At 37.3% G+C, this 18579-nt stretch overlaps 1 protein-coding gene across 1 annotated transcript in view; it reads left to right on the top strand.

Moving 5' to 3' along the window:
• MEAF6 (MYST/Esa1 associated factor 6) overlaps positions 1 to 17970 on the top strand; it is a 30976-nt gene extending 13006 nt beyond the window's left edge. Inside the window, exons 6-7 of the mRNA XM_053707134.1 lie at positions 13845 to 13878; positions 16284 to 17970. Of these exons, the coding sequence (XP_053563109.1) occupies positions 13845 to 13878; positions 16284 to 16292 (43 nt within the window). The 3' untranslated portion in view covers positions 16293 to 17970. The remainder of the gene's footprint in view (positions 1 to 13844; positions 13879 to 16283) is intronic.
• Positions 17971 to 18579: the final 609 nt, after the last annotated feature.

Here is an 18579-nt window from a genome sequence, read left to right as displayed (position 1 = left end):
TTTTATTGGCTCTTTCTATATTATTGAAATATGCATTGTAGTTTGTATCTTTTTGGCTCTAGCACAAGGAATATAACCTTAACTCAGGATCCTGAAAGAGTAGACTGAAGTCAGACTCTCAAAAGGATCTATTTATTAAGTGAAAGCCAGAGGAGCAACTTACCATTGGATGTTTCTCAGATTTGTAGTAACTATGCTTACCTGGAGTTTTCCATGTGTTTGCCATCTCCTCAATCCTTGTGGTAGTAACTGCTGATGAGTTCTGTTATCTTGTCAAGAGGAAGTATTTGTTTGCACATTGGGTTTTATCGTCTCCATCATGATCTTTGGTTCAAGTGGCTTAAAATGTATAGGTTCTGATGACTTTTTAAAGGTATTCTGACTCTGGCTTCTTTAACATGGACTGTATATCTTCCTCTTTGCATTGTATTTGTGGAAAAAAAAGTTTAATGGTTATTGTCCATTTCTTATAGATCAAGCTAAAAGGCTTGATCAAGGATGCACTTTTAACTAGGTTATTGCTCTTAAGAAGCAGATAGCTGGTGAAACTTAACACTAATGTTTTTGTAAATGTTAGGTGAAAGTGTTTACTCTTCACTTTGATATCTTAGACCTCCCTGGGGAACAATTTCCCATTATGGTCAAAGAATGTATGCATTTCATAGTTTCCATTATTTATTTCTTGAATACAGGTATGCTTCACTTTACAGCGCTTTGTGGAGCTGAAGTTCAACCTCTACTACCAGTGCCCTGTTTACATGCTTTAATACTGCAGTTCAAGCTCCAAGGATTTTGAAACAGTGCTGTAATTGTGAGATTGCGAGAAAAGTGACTGGCACCATTTTGTTATGCTTATTTCACTCTGTTTACAGCATTACGATGCAGTCTGTGTTGTAGTGTGGCAAATTGTACTACAGTAATTGTCACTATTTTACAGGTACAGTATTTATTACTAATTGAATACTGTGCTAGTGTTAAACTAAACGTAGCACTATTGCACCCCTAATATGTTAGTTCAAACATGTTTTTAAACACACTGGCAAGTAAAAAGAAAGCTAAAACCGCTTTGTTTCACTTTAAGGCGGTTTTCACTTTACAGCGAGTCTCCGGTCCCTAACCCGCTGTATGAGCGGGGTATACCTGTATTTTGTTATGTGATCAGATTTCACACAGCAGATGTCTCTCATGAATTTGTCTTTTTATAGATTTATTATTGTTGTATTAAAGTTCAGATTTTTTTTTTATTTTAATGTTTCTTCAGCCAAATGGTCCTTTGCCCTTGGTTCTACATATTGTTCATCATCATTTTGAACATATAAATTGACTTAATGTATTTTCAGCTTAAAGATTTCCTGGAAACTACAGAGGAAGTCATGAAGTGTGATAGCCTTTGGGCTCGATTTATCAAGCCCTTCGCTATGACTACAGGTTCTCGCAAGTGAACCTGGAGTCAGTATTTATCAAGCAGCAGTCATCAGGCGGCTGCTTCCCTTACTCTTTTTTCACCTCTTAGGTAGAGAATTTCAATCTCCCCAGTCTTGTCCGACAGGGGAGATTGACCGCTTCTTCCCGTGCGTGATGGGCAGGGGACGGCATTGCACAAGAGAGCAAAATAACGCTCTTGTGCAATACTGAATTCCACCAACAGAATTCTGCCGGCCAGAGGCAAGCTGCGGCGGACAGGGATGCGTATGTCCGCCATTGTCTGCCGACGCTTGATAAATCAAGCCCTTTGTGTGCTTCATTCTGGTCCATGGGTAGATCTAAAGGCTTCCTTGGCAAAACACATTTTTCTTACCTTACTACATACATGTTTAAGAACTGCTATTCAAGGTGAAAGATGTGTTTTATTAGAGCTATGTTTGCATTGTATGTCAGATATAATACAACCTCAATTGAGCAATTATGCAAGGCAGCTACACAGACTTCCTTGTATGTAGTCACATAACATTTCCAATTTTAATATTTGCTTCTTTACACACAGCATTTGCAAGCAAGATCTTTTAGATTGCTCTTTTTAGACTAAGGTAGGAATGGCCTGGGTAGGATGAAAAATATCCAACTGTAGACTGCTTTGCTGCTGATCTTAATGTTTTGAGAATAAGTATTCATGAATTGTACTTTATAATCCCCCCTCCATATTGACGTGATTGGTAAACCATCATTATGTAGGGGAAGGGCTAGTACTGGTGGAGGAAGAGACCTAAAGACTTGTGGAAAGTATCTGCCTACTTCAATTGGCTTGAAGCTATGTACTCAGTGGTTATAACTTTAGGTACAAGGTTCTTTTATTTTAATATTTAGACCAATGTCAGAGTATTCTGATCAGATTTATTTTGCAATGCATGCAAGCCTTTTATTTTTCTTAACATATAACAAACTAGTTTTTTATTTTTAATTAGCTTCAGCTCCTGTTGTAATCCTAAACTTTTTTCTTTTTCTTTCTTTTTTCAAGATTAGCATAATGTTTAATCCTAATCATCAAATTAATCTAATCAGTGCATTAATTCCTATTGCTTTTTTTTTTTTTTTTTTTTTTTTTTTTTTTGTTTCTTCCTTTTTAATGCTTTCCCCAGTCCATCTGGCATGTATGATTATGACTTCGAGTAAGTGTGAATCTTATGTCTGTATTTGTGACTGTTTATATAAAAATGTATGTGCTGCATATTCTACATACACACAGATAGATAGAAATATATATATATATATATATATTCATTCCTTCTTTTAACAATTTTGTAGGAGGGACTTGCAGGGTATTCAGAAAATTTATTATACTAGATTTAAAAAACAAATGGTTTTATAGAATATTTCCCCTCCTTAGCTATAAAGGTGAGGGAGTATAACATTTTGCTTTTGTAATTGAATAATTGTCTATAAATTTTAGGACAAAGATTTAAAAAAAAAAAAAAAAAAGTTAATGGTCTAAAAGAATTAGGTGAGCTGTATTTGAGATCATTTATAAAATGTTGGCATAACTAACACCTTCTAGCTAAGTACTTACTATAAAAAGAAAATTTAACAAAAGTTTTGTGCATTGAAAACTGGCAAGGCGTGCACAAGGCAGGTTTCTTCATAATGCCCAAAACCGTATAACAGTTAAGATAGTTACATAGGGGTAGTTTTATCCTTCAAAAAATTTAATTTAATAAAACCATACACATAAATACTGTCACATACATTAGGTAGAAACTTGCAAATATTCATACTTAAACTCTTAGTAAAACACATTCACCCAAAAATAATAGCAATAAAACATTTAATTAAACTGTATCACATTATGGTAAATTATTATCGGTATTGCAACTAAACTTTATAAAAACGTAAAAGTTAATTTAATTAAAAACATGTGCATGTAAAAGTTAAACAAATAGTATGTTATCTTAAAGTGAATGTAAATTTTGATGTTTAAGTGCCCGGTTTTTAAAACTTTGATTAAAAACAGGGGCACTTTAATTCATCAAAATTTACATTTCACTACTGTTGTGACAAAAAACTTACCTTTTAATCTTCATAGCAGCTCCAGCTTCCTCCGGCCTCACAAGCCACTTCTGATGTCAGAAATGATTGATAGGTCATCCTCCAATCACAGCTTCCCCCCCGGGGGATTCAGTGTCTGATTCACTGCTGTGATTGGAGGAAGCTGGATGCCTCATTTTAGACCCAGGAAGAGGCTTTGAAACGGGTGGAGGAAGCTGGAGCTGCTGTGAAGATTAAAAGGTAAGTTTTTTTTCACAACAGGAGTGAAATGAAAATTTTGATGAATTAAAGTGCCCCTGTTTTTAATCGATGTTTTAAAAACCGGGCACTTAAGCATCAAAATTTACATTCACTTTAAGATCTATTTATTTCCAGAGTCAGTATATCTGGTGCTTATTTCATGTCCTCATTTTTAAAGGGGCAATTACAAAAACTGAGGGCTAGATTACAAGTGGCATGCTATTAAGCGCTCCCACTTAAGCGTTAACTTTATGCGTACATCAGGTAGCTCTCATATTACAAGTTGAAAGTAAAAAAATTTGCGCGTGAGCAAAACCCAACACTCGCAAAGAGTTGGACTGATATTCTAACTGATTTAACTTATTTTCCCCATAGACTTTAATGGAGCATGCAAACTAAAAAAAAAAAAATAACACATATACTTGCACGCTAAGCTGAACTGATATATTGTACATTCCAATGTTCTTCATAATGCAATGCTTATTGCCTTTGTCAAAATGTTTTCTCCTATTTTATATATTATTCAAAGTTTCATGATTGTAATAACACACATAATTTAAAAATATTTACTCTTATGACAACATAAATCACAAAATAGTATGCTAGATTCTCTTAAAGGGGCAAGTTTATGACACAACTAATATACAAAAAATATGTATCTTTGAAGACTTAAAAATATTTGAGATCTATCTATGATGAATCATTAAAGATATAATCCATTTGAATTTAAACACATTTTTATTTGTAAAAATGTGTGCATTAAGGGGACAATAAAGTACTACTTAAGTTTACTCTTCAACAAATGATACTAAGCGTACAAAGCAAATTTGATGATAGAAATTAATTGGAAAAAAATCCATCCTGTGATTTGAATTATTAGTTAGATTTTGTCTGTACTGCCTCTAATATATACAAAATATTGGAACAGACTTCAGTTTATATCACATAAAAACAACTAAAAAAATCCTTCTAAATTTAAACTATATTAGAGGTGAATAAATCTCTGTGTTCAGATAACTTGCATACTGAGCACTCCTGTTCTATATCTATCTTGCTTTCCTTGGTCATCTAGGTTACCAACTTTTTAAAGGCATATGAAACTACTCCTTTAGTAAATACAAATATGCTAAATCAAAGTGAACATAGAAAGATTGCGTAAACCAATGACTTGTTTTCTTGCATAGTGAGAACTTCAGATTCTCACTGTAGCCCATTTCTTCAGGGAAATGAATGAGAGAGCTGACATGTTGGTAACTTAAAGGGATATGAAACCCAAATGTTTTTGTTTCATGATTCAGATAGACCATGCAATTTTAAACAACTTTCCAATTTACTACCATCTAATTTGCTTTGTTCTTTTGCTATTCTTTTTTGACAAGATACCTAGATGGGCTCAAGAGCAGCAATGCACTACTGGGAGCTAACTGCTGTTTGGTAGCTGCACATATATACCTCTTCTCATTGGTTTACCAGATGTGTTCAGCTAGCTCCCAGTAGTGCATTGCTGCTCCTTCAAAAAAAGGATACCTAGAGCATGAAGCAAATGTGATAACCAAGCATACAAATTTCAAACTTCTATCTAAACCCTGAAATAAACATTTGGGGTTTCTTGTCACTTTGTTTCATTCAGTCCTCCTCATGAGAATAGGCAAAATTGACTGCCTGTTTCTCTTGCATTCACTAAACACTAAGCCAGCTCAAGTTACTCTAGAAGATTTATAACTTCAAGGTAGATGTCTACTGTAGAGACACCAGTCCCCTTGTAAGACTGTGACAGGAAGTAATAGACACTACAGATATAAGTTTAAAAATAAAATGTAAAATCCTTTTTAAAATGAGGAATGATACATTTTGCAATGATCTCTTTTAATTGTAACCCACTGCTTAGTGTCTTTTATTATAACCACAAAACAGACTGCTTTGTATCCATTTAAGGTTTCAGAGTTATGTCCTGTATGCCGTAGAAGATATAACATTGTAATTATCTGTGCATGTATGTTATACCATGCATCTCTAAAATTATACCCTCAATATGCTCAAATATAAACTTGTTCTCATATTTGTCTTTAACTACATATTAGATATGTGCATTTGGTAGTTTCGGTCACTTTCGCGCGTGGATGAAGGGGGCCCTGCTCGCGGCATTTGGCTCTTTTCTGAGCCAGTTTTATTCTTGTGAAAGTGCAACACAAATCCAGATCTTAGTGTCTTGCACTATCACAAGAGTAAATCTGTCTCTGAAAAGAGACGAATGCCGCGAGTGGCCGCCGCATTTGGCAGTGAGCGAAACTGATGAATGCACGTATCTTCTACATATCAATAAAAAAACCTATAACATAATTATAAAGATTTGGTTCCGTTATCAGATCCAGGGTCTGATATCAAAAGCCTCAACGGCATGGCGAGAAATCACTCTTAATTTTTTTTATTTATTTTTTTAGACTTTGTATTGTAATGTAGAAGTCAGTGTCTCATATAAAGAATAGTACATAACAACATTAAACATTTCTCAAGATAACATTTTGTTTCTAAAAAAAAAAATTTTGGACCTCGTCGTACGACGAGGCTTCTTAGAATATCTTGCCTGAGCGGCAAAGTTTAGAATATCAGACACCCAGTCTTTAAAGGGACAGCTTACTCCAGAATTTTTAGTGTTTAAAAAGATAGATAATCCCTTTTATTACCCATTCTCCAATTTTGCATAACAAACGTTTTTATATTAATATACTGTACTTTCTTTCCTAAGATACGGTGAGTCCACGGAATCATCAATTACTGTTGGGAATATCACTCCTGGCCAACAGGAGGAGGCATAGAGCACCACAGCAAAGCTGTTAAAGGGACACTGTACCCCAAAATTTTCTTTCCTGATTCTGATTGAGCATGAAATTTTAAGCAACTTTCTAATTTACTCCTAATATCAATTTTTTTTTCATTCTCTTGGTATCTTTATTTGATATGCAAGAATGTAAGTTTAGATGCCAGCCCATTTTTGGTGAACAACCTGGGTTGTCCTTGCTGATTGGTGAATAAATTCATCCACCAATAAAGTGCTGTCCAGAGTGCTGAAACCAAAAAAAAGCTTAGATGCCTTCTTTTTCAAATAATAAGAGAACAAAGAAAATTTGATAATAGGAGTAAATTAGAAAGTTGCTTAAAATTTCATGCTCAATCTGAATCACGAAATAATTTTTTTGGGTACAGTGTCCCTTTAAGTATCACTTCCCTTCCCACAACCCCCAGTCATTCTCTTTGCCTTGATGCATGGAGGAAGTAAAGTTTTGGAGTCTGAAGGAATTTCACTACATCAAGATTTTATTATTTTAAGACAGAGTAGGTTTACTCTGCTCTCTCCCTTGTTTCAAGGATTGGGTCTAGTCATACTCCACTTTAGCCTCTTCAGTAGGGCACTGGTGGATTTAAAGCAGTTGGGAACTTGTGAGGTGGGCCTCACTGCGTTTTCTTAACATGTTGCTGCCCTGGTATAAGAAAGCCAAAGTAGGTTTACTTTGTTCTTTCCTTTTTCACATGTCCCTTTAAGGATCGGTTTCTCTCCATACCTTGGGTGCTGTCCTCCTGCCAGACGGCCAGACTGCAGGTAAGTGCCTTATCTTCCAGGCTTGGGAGAATTTGCACTTTTATGGTGAGCTGCAGCATGTTATGGGACATTTGTATCCTTTGGAAGGATATTGACAGGCAAGGAGCAGGCATGTTTGTGTGACTTTGAGACCAGGGGTTATTACTTGATGGGAGCTAAGTATATACTTTTTTTTTTTAGTCAATGTGCAACGGGCTAAGCTTAGCAAGACACTGGCATTATAGTTAGTATGATGTGTTGTTCATACTTTATTTGGGCTGCTAAGTTCACAAGTGGGTGTTTGTTAAGCACTGTTCGTATGCAGATCTCTTTATTCTGGTATGCAGTTTTCTACTGCGGTCTCGGCAGCAAGGATCATCTTTGCGAGATACTCCTACCGAGCTTGTCATTAATTGACTTTAGTGTGTTTAATAGACATGTTAAATAAAAAAAAATGTTTCACTGTGAACGGCACTAAGGATTTCGAGATCCTTCCTTCTGTATTATGCAAGTTTTTTTCGTTGCATGTTTTTTGACCGCTATGGCTGTTGGGAAAGGTTTTTCGTCATGCGTTCTAGTGGCGGGAAGGTCTGTTATTTCTGCTCCGCGTTTAATGGCGCGCGTTTTGTGTGCAATGTATTTTTCCTGTCGGCGAGTCATGTGACCCTCTTCTATGCTGTACCGATTTGGTGCGAGGTGACAAGTACTAATATTACATTCCTGCAAAATTTACTTCACAGGTTACATTCCTCTGTTTCACAGTGGTAGACAGGATAAACATTAATATTTGGTTAAGCTGATATTCTATACGATCAGCATACCGTGCTTCCTTGTTTTACTGTTAACCCTTTAGGGCAGTGTTGGCATAATTGTGTTTTCCTAGCTGAGTGCTAGTATTTTTCGGAGTTATGAATCATGATTGAGAAGTGCAATCAGGTTATGTTTTTTTTTTTTTTTAACTTTAGGAGCACTAGCTGTGTCCTTCTGAAAGTGCCAGTACATATCACATTTACATATTTAATATTGAAATGTTTATTAAAATAATTTTAATTATGTTATGTTTGGAAGTAAAAATTGTTTCTCTTGACAATTCTGTGCTGCTTGCTTAAGCTGTAACTTTCTCATGGTGAGAAGTTGTTGCCCACTGAAAACCATGTCTCTTAGGATGATGCTGTTCTGACAATGTCACAGATTTCTCCTCAAACGTCCCAGGCCTCAAGGGTGTCGCACCCAGTGCTCTGCGGTTCCTCTTAATCTCCTGGAGGAGTTATGTGCCTAAAGAAATTGCAGCTCAGGTACCCTTTGTGGTATCTGCGGCTTTATCTGTTTTTCTTTATTTTCAGGAAAAAAGGCAAGAGGACATTTTCATTTTCAGATATCACGGTTGCTGCTCCATATTGTACTGCTTAGGTCTTTCTCTCTCCTAAGTTTGGTGAGGAGGCCTCGCCGGTAGTTTCTGAAGGTGAAATCTCAGAAATGGACAGTATAATTCCTTTATCTGATGCTGAAGTGGTGTCCTTCAGATGTATGCTTGCACACCCTCGTGTACTGTTAAAGGAGGTTTTGGCTACTTGGACGACATTGATACCCTGTCGTTGTCAACCTTTTGAAAGTTTTGTAATCTTTGCCATTCTTGGATGTTCCTTCCTAAGAGGAAGTGTTTCTAGATGTGCCTTAGATTTTTTTTCTCAGGATTAGGAGAAGCTAGGGATGCCTTTCTCCCTGTCTCCCGTCCCTCAAGGGATTTTCCTGTAACTGACTCCATTAAATGCACGGTGCCTTAAGTAGAAGGGTGTTTTTCTACCACGGCTCAGAACTTCGATCCTTATAGTTCTCCTTTTCGGATCCCTGGATGAGAAGCTGGAGGTTTAATTGTTCATTTAGAACAATGTCTTGTCTTATTAGACTTGCTGTGCTTGTCCGCCATGCTTTGTGGCTGAAATCTTGTTCAGAAAAGAAGCGTACCTGTGGCTTAGCAGTACAGGTTCAATATTTCATGTTCCCTCCAATTCCACGCTTCTGGCATTTCCTTTCAGGGATGAGACCTTGTTTGGACAGAATTGTCTCCTGGCGTTACGGGTGAAAAAAGGGTTTTCTTCAAAACATCAAGAGAGTAAGACTAAAGGAAGGTTTTCCTTTCCTATTTCAGCAAGGTCAGTCTTGTTTATTGGAGTCCTATCTAAGATTTCCTCCCAGGTGCAGATTTCTCATTCTGGAGTATCTGCAATCCAAGTATGATGAGAGGTTTTCCTTGAGCTGAGTTCAGGACCTTCCTCTCTAGGAGTGATAATTCCAGTCCCAGTCTGGGAACGGGATCTGGGTATTTACCTCAATTTTCTCAGGTTTTGTCCTCCAAAGTAGTATCTGTTATCCTTTGGTTCAAAAGGACCTGTTCAGAACGAACATAGACCTGAAGGATGTGTATTTATTGTTCCCATTATTCGGATTCTTCTCAAGTTTCTGAGTCTTGTCATCCTAGAAAGGCTTTTAGGTCTTGAAGTAATTTTAAGGATGCTCTTCTTCAGGTGTCATCCTCCTTCAAGCACTCTCTCTTTCACAAGATCTTGTCCAATCTTCTTTTCCATCGATGGGAAATGAATTTGGAGAAGAGTCCCTTTGTCCCATCTACAAGGGCCTTTAATAGTTTCTCTATCATAGGAGAAGATTCTATTACAGGTCAGATAATCAAGGATTGGCCTTTTTTTTTTCTTTTCACTGCAGTCCTCTGTCCGGCCAACAGCAAGCTCTTGTGGTCCGGTAAACCAGAAGGTTGGGAGTTTGGATCCAGCTGCAGCTGTTTTTACTTTCACTCTCAGTGACTCAATGTATGAAGGGAATTGGTCTGTTGGTTATCTTGGACATCATTCCCTTTGCTATTTTCCATAAAATGGAGAATATTCGGAGAGATCTAGGTCAGTCGAGAAGAGTCTCTATTCCGTAGGGGTTTCTCAGGAGTAGTTGTCTCAGGGAGCGTGCTTCTAGATACATTCCTGGGTGTTCTGACCACAGACGCCATCCTGCTGGGCTGGGAAACAGTCTGGGTCTTGTTTAAGAGCAGGGATTATGGACTCAGAAGTGTCTGCTCTCCTCCTTTAACATCTTGGAGTTGGGAGCGATTTACAATGCTCTGATAACTTGGCCTCAGTTGTCCTTAGCCAGGTTCCAGTCGGACAATATTACCTCAATGGTTTCATCAACCACCAGGGAGGAACTCTGAATTCCTTTGCTATGTAGGAGGTGACTTTTATTGTTCAGTGCGTGAAAGCTCACAATTGTTGTCGATCTGCAATCCACATTCCAGAAGTGGACTACTGGGAAGCGAATTTCCTGAGCAGATAGACTGGGGAGTGGGAACTCCTTCAGGAGGTATTCTCCAACTTAACCCTCAAATGGGGGGGGGGTGCTGGAGTTGGTTTTGACGACTTTTAGGCAAATTACCAAGTTGCCTAGGTACGGTTCAAAGTCAAGAGATCCACAGTCCGTTCTGATAGATGCTCTGGCAGTTCCTTGGGATTTCAGGCTGGCTTACCTGTTTCCTCTCCTTCCATGAGTTATTGATCGTATCAACAGGAGAGAGCGTTGGTTATTTTAATATTCCCTGCGTGGCCTCACAGAATCTAGTATGCAGACCTAGTGGAGAGGTAATTTCTTCCACCTTGGAGACTGCCTCTGAGGAAGGACCTTCTGATTCAGGGTCCCTTCTTTCATCCATTTTTCGTTTCTCTGAAGCTGACTGCTTGGAGATTGAACGCTTAGTTTTGTCTAAGCGGGGGGTTTTCTGAGTTTGTCATTGAAACCTTGATTCAGGCTTGCAAGCCTGTTACGAGAAAGAATTGCCATAAGATATAGCATAAGTTTCTTTATTGGTTTGCATCCAAAGGCTTCTCTTGGAGTAGAGTCAGGATTTGTAGCATTTTGTCCATTTCTTCAGGAAGATCTGGAGAAAGGTTTTGTCGGTTCTCTGAAGTGTCAGATTGCTGCATAAGTGTCTTGTGGACGTCCTGGATGTGTAATCTTTTTTGATCAGGCCTTTGTTTAAGTCTGTTGCTCCTCCTGGGAGCTTTAACTTTGTTCTTAAAGTTTTGCAGCGAGCTCCATTTGAGCCATTGCATTCCATAGATATTAAGTTGTTATCTTGGAAGGTTTTGTTTCTTATTGCTATCTCATCTGCTTGGAGAGTGTCGAAACTCTCAGCTTTCCAGTGTGAATCGCCTTATCTTCTCTTTCATGCCGATGAGGCGGATCTTCACAAGTTAGGCTCCTTCCTAAAGTGGTCTGGACAAATTTTTTTATTAGGACATTGTTGTTCCTTTGTCATAAACATTCTTCAGAAAAGAACTATTGTTGCACAACTTGGAGGTTGTGCGTGCTTTAAAATTTTATTTTCAGGCGACTAAGGATTATCGCCAGTCTTCTGCCCTGTTTGTTTCTCTGAGAAACGTAGAGGTCGGAAAGCTTCTGCTATTTTTCTTTCTCTGGTAGAGAAGTATAATTGGTTTTGCTTAGAGAATTAAAGCTCTTTTCCAGTAGGGCTGTCTCTTCTTTTTTGTGATTTTCAGAATGAAGCTTCTGTGAAATGTATTTGCAAGGCTGCTACTGGTCTTCTCTGCATACAGTATCCTGTTCAAATTTTTCAAATTTTGAGTCTTTTGCCTCGGCTGAGGTTCTTTTGGGAGAAAGGCTCTTTAAGCAGTGGTACCTTCTGTTTAGATTACCTGTCTTGTTCCGCCCTAATCATCGGTGTCCTCTAGCTTGGGTATTGATTCCCAACAGTAATTAATGATTCAGTGGACTAACCGTATCTTAGGAAAGAAAACAAAATATATGCTTACCTGATAAAAAAAAAATTCTTTCCGGATACGGTGAGTCCTCGGCCCGCCCTTTATTTTAAGACAGTTATTTTTTAACTTTACCTCAGGCACCTCTACACCTTGTGTTGCTTCTTTTTTTCCTTCGGTCAAATGACTGGGGGTTGTGGGAAGGGAAGTGATACTTAACAGCTTTGCTGTGGTGCTCTTTGCCTCCTCCTGCTGGCCAGAAGTGATATTCCCAACAGTAATTGATGATTCCGTGGACTCATCGTATCCAGAAATAAATAAATTTATCAGGTAAGCATAAATTTTGTTTTTTACCTCTGATTACCTTGTATCTAAGCCTCTGCAGACTGCCTCCTTATTCCAGTACTTTTGACAGACATGCATTTTAGTCAATCAGTGCCCTCTCATAAGTAACTCCACGGGCCTGGGCACAATCTTATCTGTATGGCGCACTTGAACGAATACCCTCTAGCTGTGAAAAACTGTCAAATGCATTCCTATAAGAGGTGGCCTTCAAAGGCTTAGAAATTAGCATATCAGCCTACCTAGGTTTAGCTTTTAACTAAGAATACCAAGAGAACAAAGCAAAATTGATGATAAAAGTGGAAAGTTTTTTTAAAATTGCATCCCCTATCTGAATCATGAAAGTTTAATTTTGACTAGACTGTCCCTTTTTAAATTGTGCAAACTCTTGCATACTCCAGCACTTTCCAGTGATATTTTTTTTTCTTTATTTCTGATCCCTCTCCATTTTTTCTTTATGTACATCAAAAATCTCTACATCTCACAGACTCAATAGTCTCCTACCTATTTTCATATTTGCATCCCTTTTCCAAATATTTTTCTGCAAAGACCTCTGCTTGAACATTGTTTTTTTTTCTCACTTGCAAACTGTTTCTTTGGTATATTTTCCTATTGCACATTCCTTTTAAAGGGATACTAAACCCAATTTTTTTCTTTTCTAATTCAGATAGAGCATGCAATTTTAAGCAACTTTCTAATATTCTCCTTTTATCAATTTTTCTTATTCTCTTGCTATGTTTATTTAAAAGGCAGGAATATAAAGCTTAGGAGCCGGACCATTTTTGGTTGAGAACCTGGGTTATGCTTGTTTATTGGTTTGCTAAATGTATCTACCAATAAACAAGCGCTATCCATGGTGCTGAATCTAAAATGGGCTGATTTCTAAGCTTTTCATTCCTGCTTTTTTAATAAAGATTGCAAGAGTACGAAGAAAAATTGATAATAGGAGTAAATTAGAAAGTTGATTAAAATTGCATGCTCTTTCTGAATCGCGAAAGAAAACATTTTTGGTTTAGTATCCCTTTTTAATTTGCACAAAATTAAAATATCAATGTAGTAGTGACGAGCACATAATTTATGCCATATATTTTCCAAACTGTTTTATATTTATTGTAGTTTAAATTTACAGCTTATACGATGGGGAAAATATGATTGATATCAATCTTAAACTTGTTTGAAAGGGTTCCAGTTGCACCAGCATGCATTACTTAGTTTTCCTTTTTTTAGAACCTGTTTTCATAGTTAAACTACTTATTTTAATGTATTACTATTTAAATCTCTAGACATTGCACTGGGGGACTGATTTACAGAAATTTTACAACCCAAGTATTGTATTGTGTTGCTTAATTAATTTAAACAAATTGCTAAATCTATATCAATTGTCTCGTTTCTAATCATGCATATTTTTGTTTTCTCCTCACCTACAGGATTGATCTTAAACTGAACAAAAAACCAAGATCTGTGAGTATCACAAATTCATTTCTATTAGGAACATAGGCCCAACACTTCTGTCCATGTTTCATATAAATTCTAAGCCTTATGCTTATCCAAGGCCACTCATCTCGCTGTCTCTCTCTCTCTCTGTCTCGCTGTCTCTCTCTCTCTCTGTCTCGCTGTCTCTCTCTCTCTCTGTCTCGCTGTCTCTCTCTCTCTGTCTCGCTGTCTCTCTCTCTCTGTCTCGCTGTCTCTCTCTGTCTCGCTGTCTCTCTCTGTCTCGCTGTCTCTCTCTCTCTCTGTCTCGCTGTCTCTCTCTCTCTGTCTCGCTGTCTCTCTCTCTCTCTCTGTCTCGCTGTCTCTCTCTGTCTCGCTGTCTCTCTCTCTCTCTCTCTGTCTCGCTGTCTCTCTCTCTCTCTGTCTCGCTGTCTCTCTCTGTCTCGCTGTCTCTCTCTGTCTCGCTGTCTCTCTCTGTCTCGCTGTCTCTCTCTGTCTCGCTGTCTCTCTCTGTCTCGCTGTCTCTCTCTCTCTCTGTCTCGCTGTCTCTCTCTCTCTCTGTCTCGCTGTCTCTCTCTCTCTCTGTCTCGCTGTCTCTCTCTCTCGCTGTCTCGCTGTCTCTCTGTCTCGCTGTCTCGCTGTCTGTCTCTCTGTCTCGCTGTCTCTCTCTCTCTCTCTCTCTCTGTCTCGCTGTCTCTCTCTCTCTCTGTCTCGCTGTCTCTCTCTCTCTCGCTGTCTCTGTCTCGCTGTCTCTCTCTCTCTGTCTCGCTGTCTCTCTCTCTCTCTGTCTCGCTGTCTCTCTCTCTCTCTGTCTCGCTGTCTCTGTCTCGCTGTCTCTCTCTCTAAAGAGTAAATTAGAAAGTTGCTTAAAATTGCATGCTCTATCTGAATCAGGAAATTTTTGACTAGAGTATCCCTTTAACAGTAAACTTGAAAAAGAGAAGTCATAACTAATAATAAAGTTATGAAAAAGAATGACAAGGCAGCACTCAAATATCTTTATAACAAGTGGTTTATTATTGCTCCTCCCAACATGTCAAAAGACATGAAAAAAACCCCTAAACAATTGTGTGATTAAGAAGGAGTTACATACATTACCAGGCCTGGTGAACAGAACATTTCCTACATCAAAAGGCTAAATAACCAATTACAGGGAAGCGTAGTTATGTAGCAGAAACGCTTCTATAATAACATTTTGTTAAGGATATGCGGTAGAAGTTCCTAATACACCTGTGTCGTTTCTTCTGTATGCAAGCTTCACAGAAAGCGAGATAATTTCTCAGAAAAGCAACTGTGTATGATCCTCTTTTTCTGACGAAGCCCTGAAGTCAGCCCACTAAGGGAAGGGGCGAAACGCGTCATGACTGACGTCTGAGAAGCGGCAACTTTAGAATTGGAGTATACTTACCTGGCAGCGGTCTTGAACTACCGCAATACTGAGGAGCATTTGCAGTTTGCAGTTACCAGCATTGAAGTCAGCAGCCTTGATTGGGGAGTTCCGGGTCTTAAGTCTATAAGGAGGCGACTATCTCTGAATGGAAAAGAGGATCATACACAGTTGCTTTTCTGAGAAATTATCTCGCTTTCTGTGAAGCTTGCATACAGAAGAAACGACACAGGTGTATTAGGAACTTCTACCGCGTATGGTGGTGAGGCTGCTCTTTTCTTGTTATGCTGTTTGGCTCAAATTCAGTAACGCTGGAACTTTATTTTGGCATCATTCCTTTTGCAATTAAGAGCGTGTGATTCACACTAAGTGCTCTGTTGGTTCTGGACATTTGTTACTTTGTGTCTAATGTCGGTCTGTTGCCTTGCATATCCTTAACAAAATGTTATTATAGAAGCGTTTCTGCTACATAACTACGCTTCCCTGTAATTGGTTATTTAACCTTTTGATGTAGGAAATGTTCTGTTCACCAGGCCTGGTAATGTATGTAACTCCTTCTTAATCACACAATTGTTTAGGGTTTTTTTTTCATGTCTTTTGACATGTTGGGAGGAGCAATAATAAACCACTTGTTATAAAGATATTTGAGTGCTGCCTTGTCATTCTTTTTCATAACTTTATTATTAGTTATGACTTCTCTTTTTCAAGGTTAAGGTTAAATTGATTATGACTGCAAGCACCTGTTTCTTTAAGAATTTGCAACAATAGTGGAGTGCACACAACTTTTGTATATATAATCCCTTTAACAGTATTGAAACTTGTTTAATGTACAAAAAATTGTCCAGGTAAAAGAGTTTATAAATTACTAACAATACAGCAAAATATCAGGAATGCAAGGTAACACCATTCAGAGTTTAAAAAAGAAAATATATTCCACAGGTCTTTAAACAGAAAAAGATAAAATGTTGCACTTAATTTTCAATAATTTACCACTATGCTTAAATCCTCTTCTTCATTTTATCTGTCTGAATACTATTTTAACTTTCAGGAATATTAAGAGAAAACGGTCTACCAGTGGAGTTCTTCCCCCTCTGAGAAAGCTTGACTTGCAGAACAAGGCCTTCATGCAGCCTGTATACATGAGAGGATACCAGGAACAGTGTACGTGCCTTACATAAAGGCTGGACTCAAGATGAAGGATTTCTTTAAAGAATTTCAAAAGCTGTTTGAGGACCTAAGCAAAGCTAATTCAGGACCATTGTAGGAGAATGACGGTCATCCTTCTGTGAATTCATATGCACTAATGTAAAGAATTTCCTATTAGCACATAACTTCTAATAATATAAATGGGAAACTGTATTGCCTTGCTCCTGGTAGCTACATTCATGTTTGTCATCCAACCCGGCATGTTTCTAAAAATGGTAAAATGAAATCAGTTAACCAATCTTTCTGAGAGGACTGCATATAGCCACTGTATAGAAACTTGTTTAGAGCATTATTTTCGCTTTCCTATTTATTGTTTGTTTGTAATACATAATACATTTTTACATTCATAATACAAAGTCTTTTTTTAATTCTGTTTGGTTTTACAGAAATGTATACAGTGTCTTATTACAAGCGCTTATCTGTTAATCCTAAAGTCTTTGTAGTTTACAACTTGGTTGCTATTACATTAGCAGACAGAGTATTCTTATAATTTTTTTTTATTTTTCAGGTTGACTTTATTTCATCACACATTGAACTTGTGCATTTGCCTTCACATTTGAAATCTTATGTTTCAAGTATATTTAAAGGAACGTGAATCCCAAAATGTTTGTTTCATGATTCAGATAGAACATACAATTTTAAAAACTTTCCAATTATCTAATTTGCTATGACCTCTTGATAACCTTTGTGGAAAAGCATACCTAGGTAGGCTCAGGAACTATCTGCTAATTGGTGGATGCACATAAATGATCAGCTAGCTCCCAGTAGTTCATTGTTGCTCCGTCGATAAAGCATACCAAGTGAATGAAGCTAAATTGATAATAGAAGTAAATTGGAAATTTATTTAAAAATGTATGCACTATCCAAATCCTAAAAGAAGAAATTTGTGTTTCATGTCGCTTTAATGGCAGATAACTGGTCTTTTTTTTTTTTTTTTTTTTTTAATTCAGGAATTAGAAACAATTGTTAATAGATGGCTGAAAAGATAAAGTTGCATATGTAATGTGCTGTATTTTGGCTTCTTGTATTTGTAAAGTGTACATATTTTTCTACTTATATATATTTTTTTTTTTTAGTTTTATTTTTTTTTAAATACCTAAACATAATATATTCTGTTTTAAAATTAAGCTAGTGCCAGAATAAGAATTTGTTTATAATAGAGTGTTCTTTTTTTAAGTTAGGGCTTGACAAAGCCACAGACCCTTAGCTACAAAAAAAATCTTGTTCCAGCTCCTAACTTTTTGGAATCCTCTACATTTTTTTTATTTTGTGTGACTTCTAAGCTTTTTGTAGGAAGTATCCCATTTGACATTTTTTCTTTTTTTTTTCCTTCAAAATGTGCTTATCCATCCACACTTTGTTCTGTTATATTTTTAGATTATAGCTGATCAGACGGATGCCTTCTATAGGAATATGTTGTTACAAAGCAATTTTTTTGTATTTACTACAACTCTCTTAATATCCAGAAGGTTATCAATAGTTTAAGTTGCATAATAGATTCAATTTAATAAATATGTATTTGGGTATTATTTGCTCTTTTCTCTGATGTTGTTTTTTAATAGAATGCCAATGCATAACTAAATTAGTATATATATCTCTCTTTTGTAGAACCATAGAACAATGTCAAAATTGCAGGGCTAGTGAAATTTCTTTTACAAGATACGACGAGTCCACGGATTTCATCCTTGTGGGATATTATCCTCCTGATAACAGGAAGTGGCAAAGAGCACCACAGCAGAGCTGTGTATATATAGCTCCTCCCTTCCCTCCACCCCCAGTCATTCTCTTTGCCTGTGTTTGTACTAGAAAGAGGTAAAGTGAGATGTTAGTTTTAGTTTCTTCAATCAAGAAGTTTTTTATTTTAAATGGTAATGGTGAGTACTATTTTCCTCAGGGGGATATAGAAGAAGATTTCTGCCCTGAGGTTAATTATTTTAGCAGATGTAACTAAGATCCACGTTGGTTCCCACAGAGCTTCTGAAGGTAGTACAAGAGAGATCTTCAGTGTGGAGAACGGTTTCATGCTACAAGCAGCATTAAGGTATGTTCAGTCCTTTACTTCTGAGGAGACTTGGTGTATCAGAACTGGCTGACATGTTTTTCCCTGCAGGGGAAGGGGTAAGCAGTAGACCTGTTGA

This window comes from Bombina bombina, chromosome 3 (assembly GCF_027579735.1).
Source record: "Bombina bombina isolate aBomBom1 chromosome 3, aBomBom1.pri, whole genome shotgun sequence".
Classification (NCBI taxonomy): Eukaryota; Metazoa; Chordata; class Amphibia; order Anura; family Bombinatoridae; genus Bombina; species Bombina bombina.
This window is presented reverse-complemented; position numbering and strand designations above follow the sequence as displayed.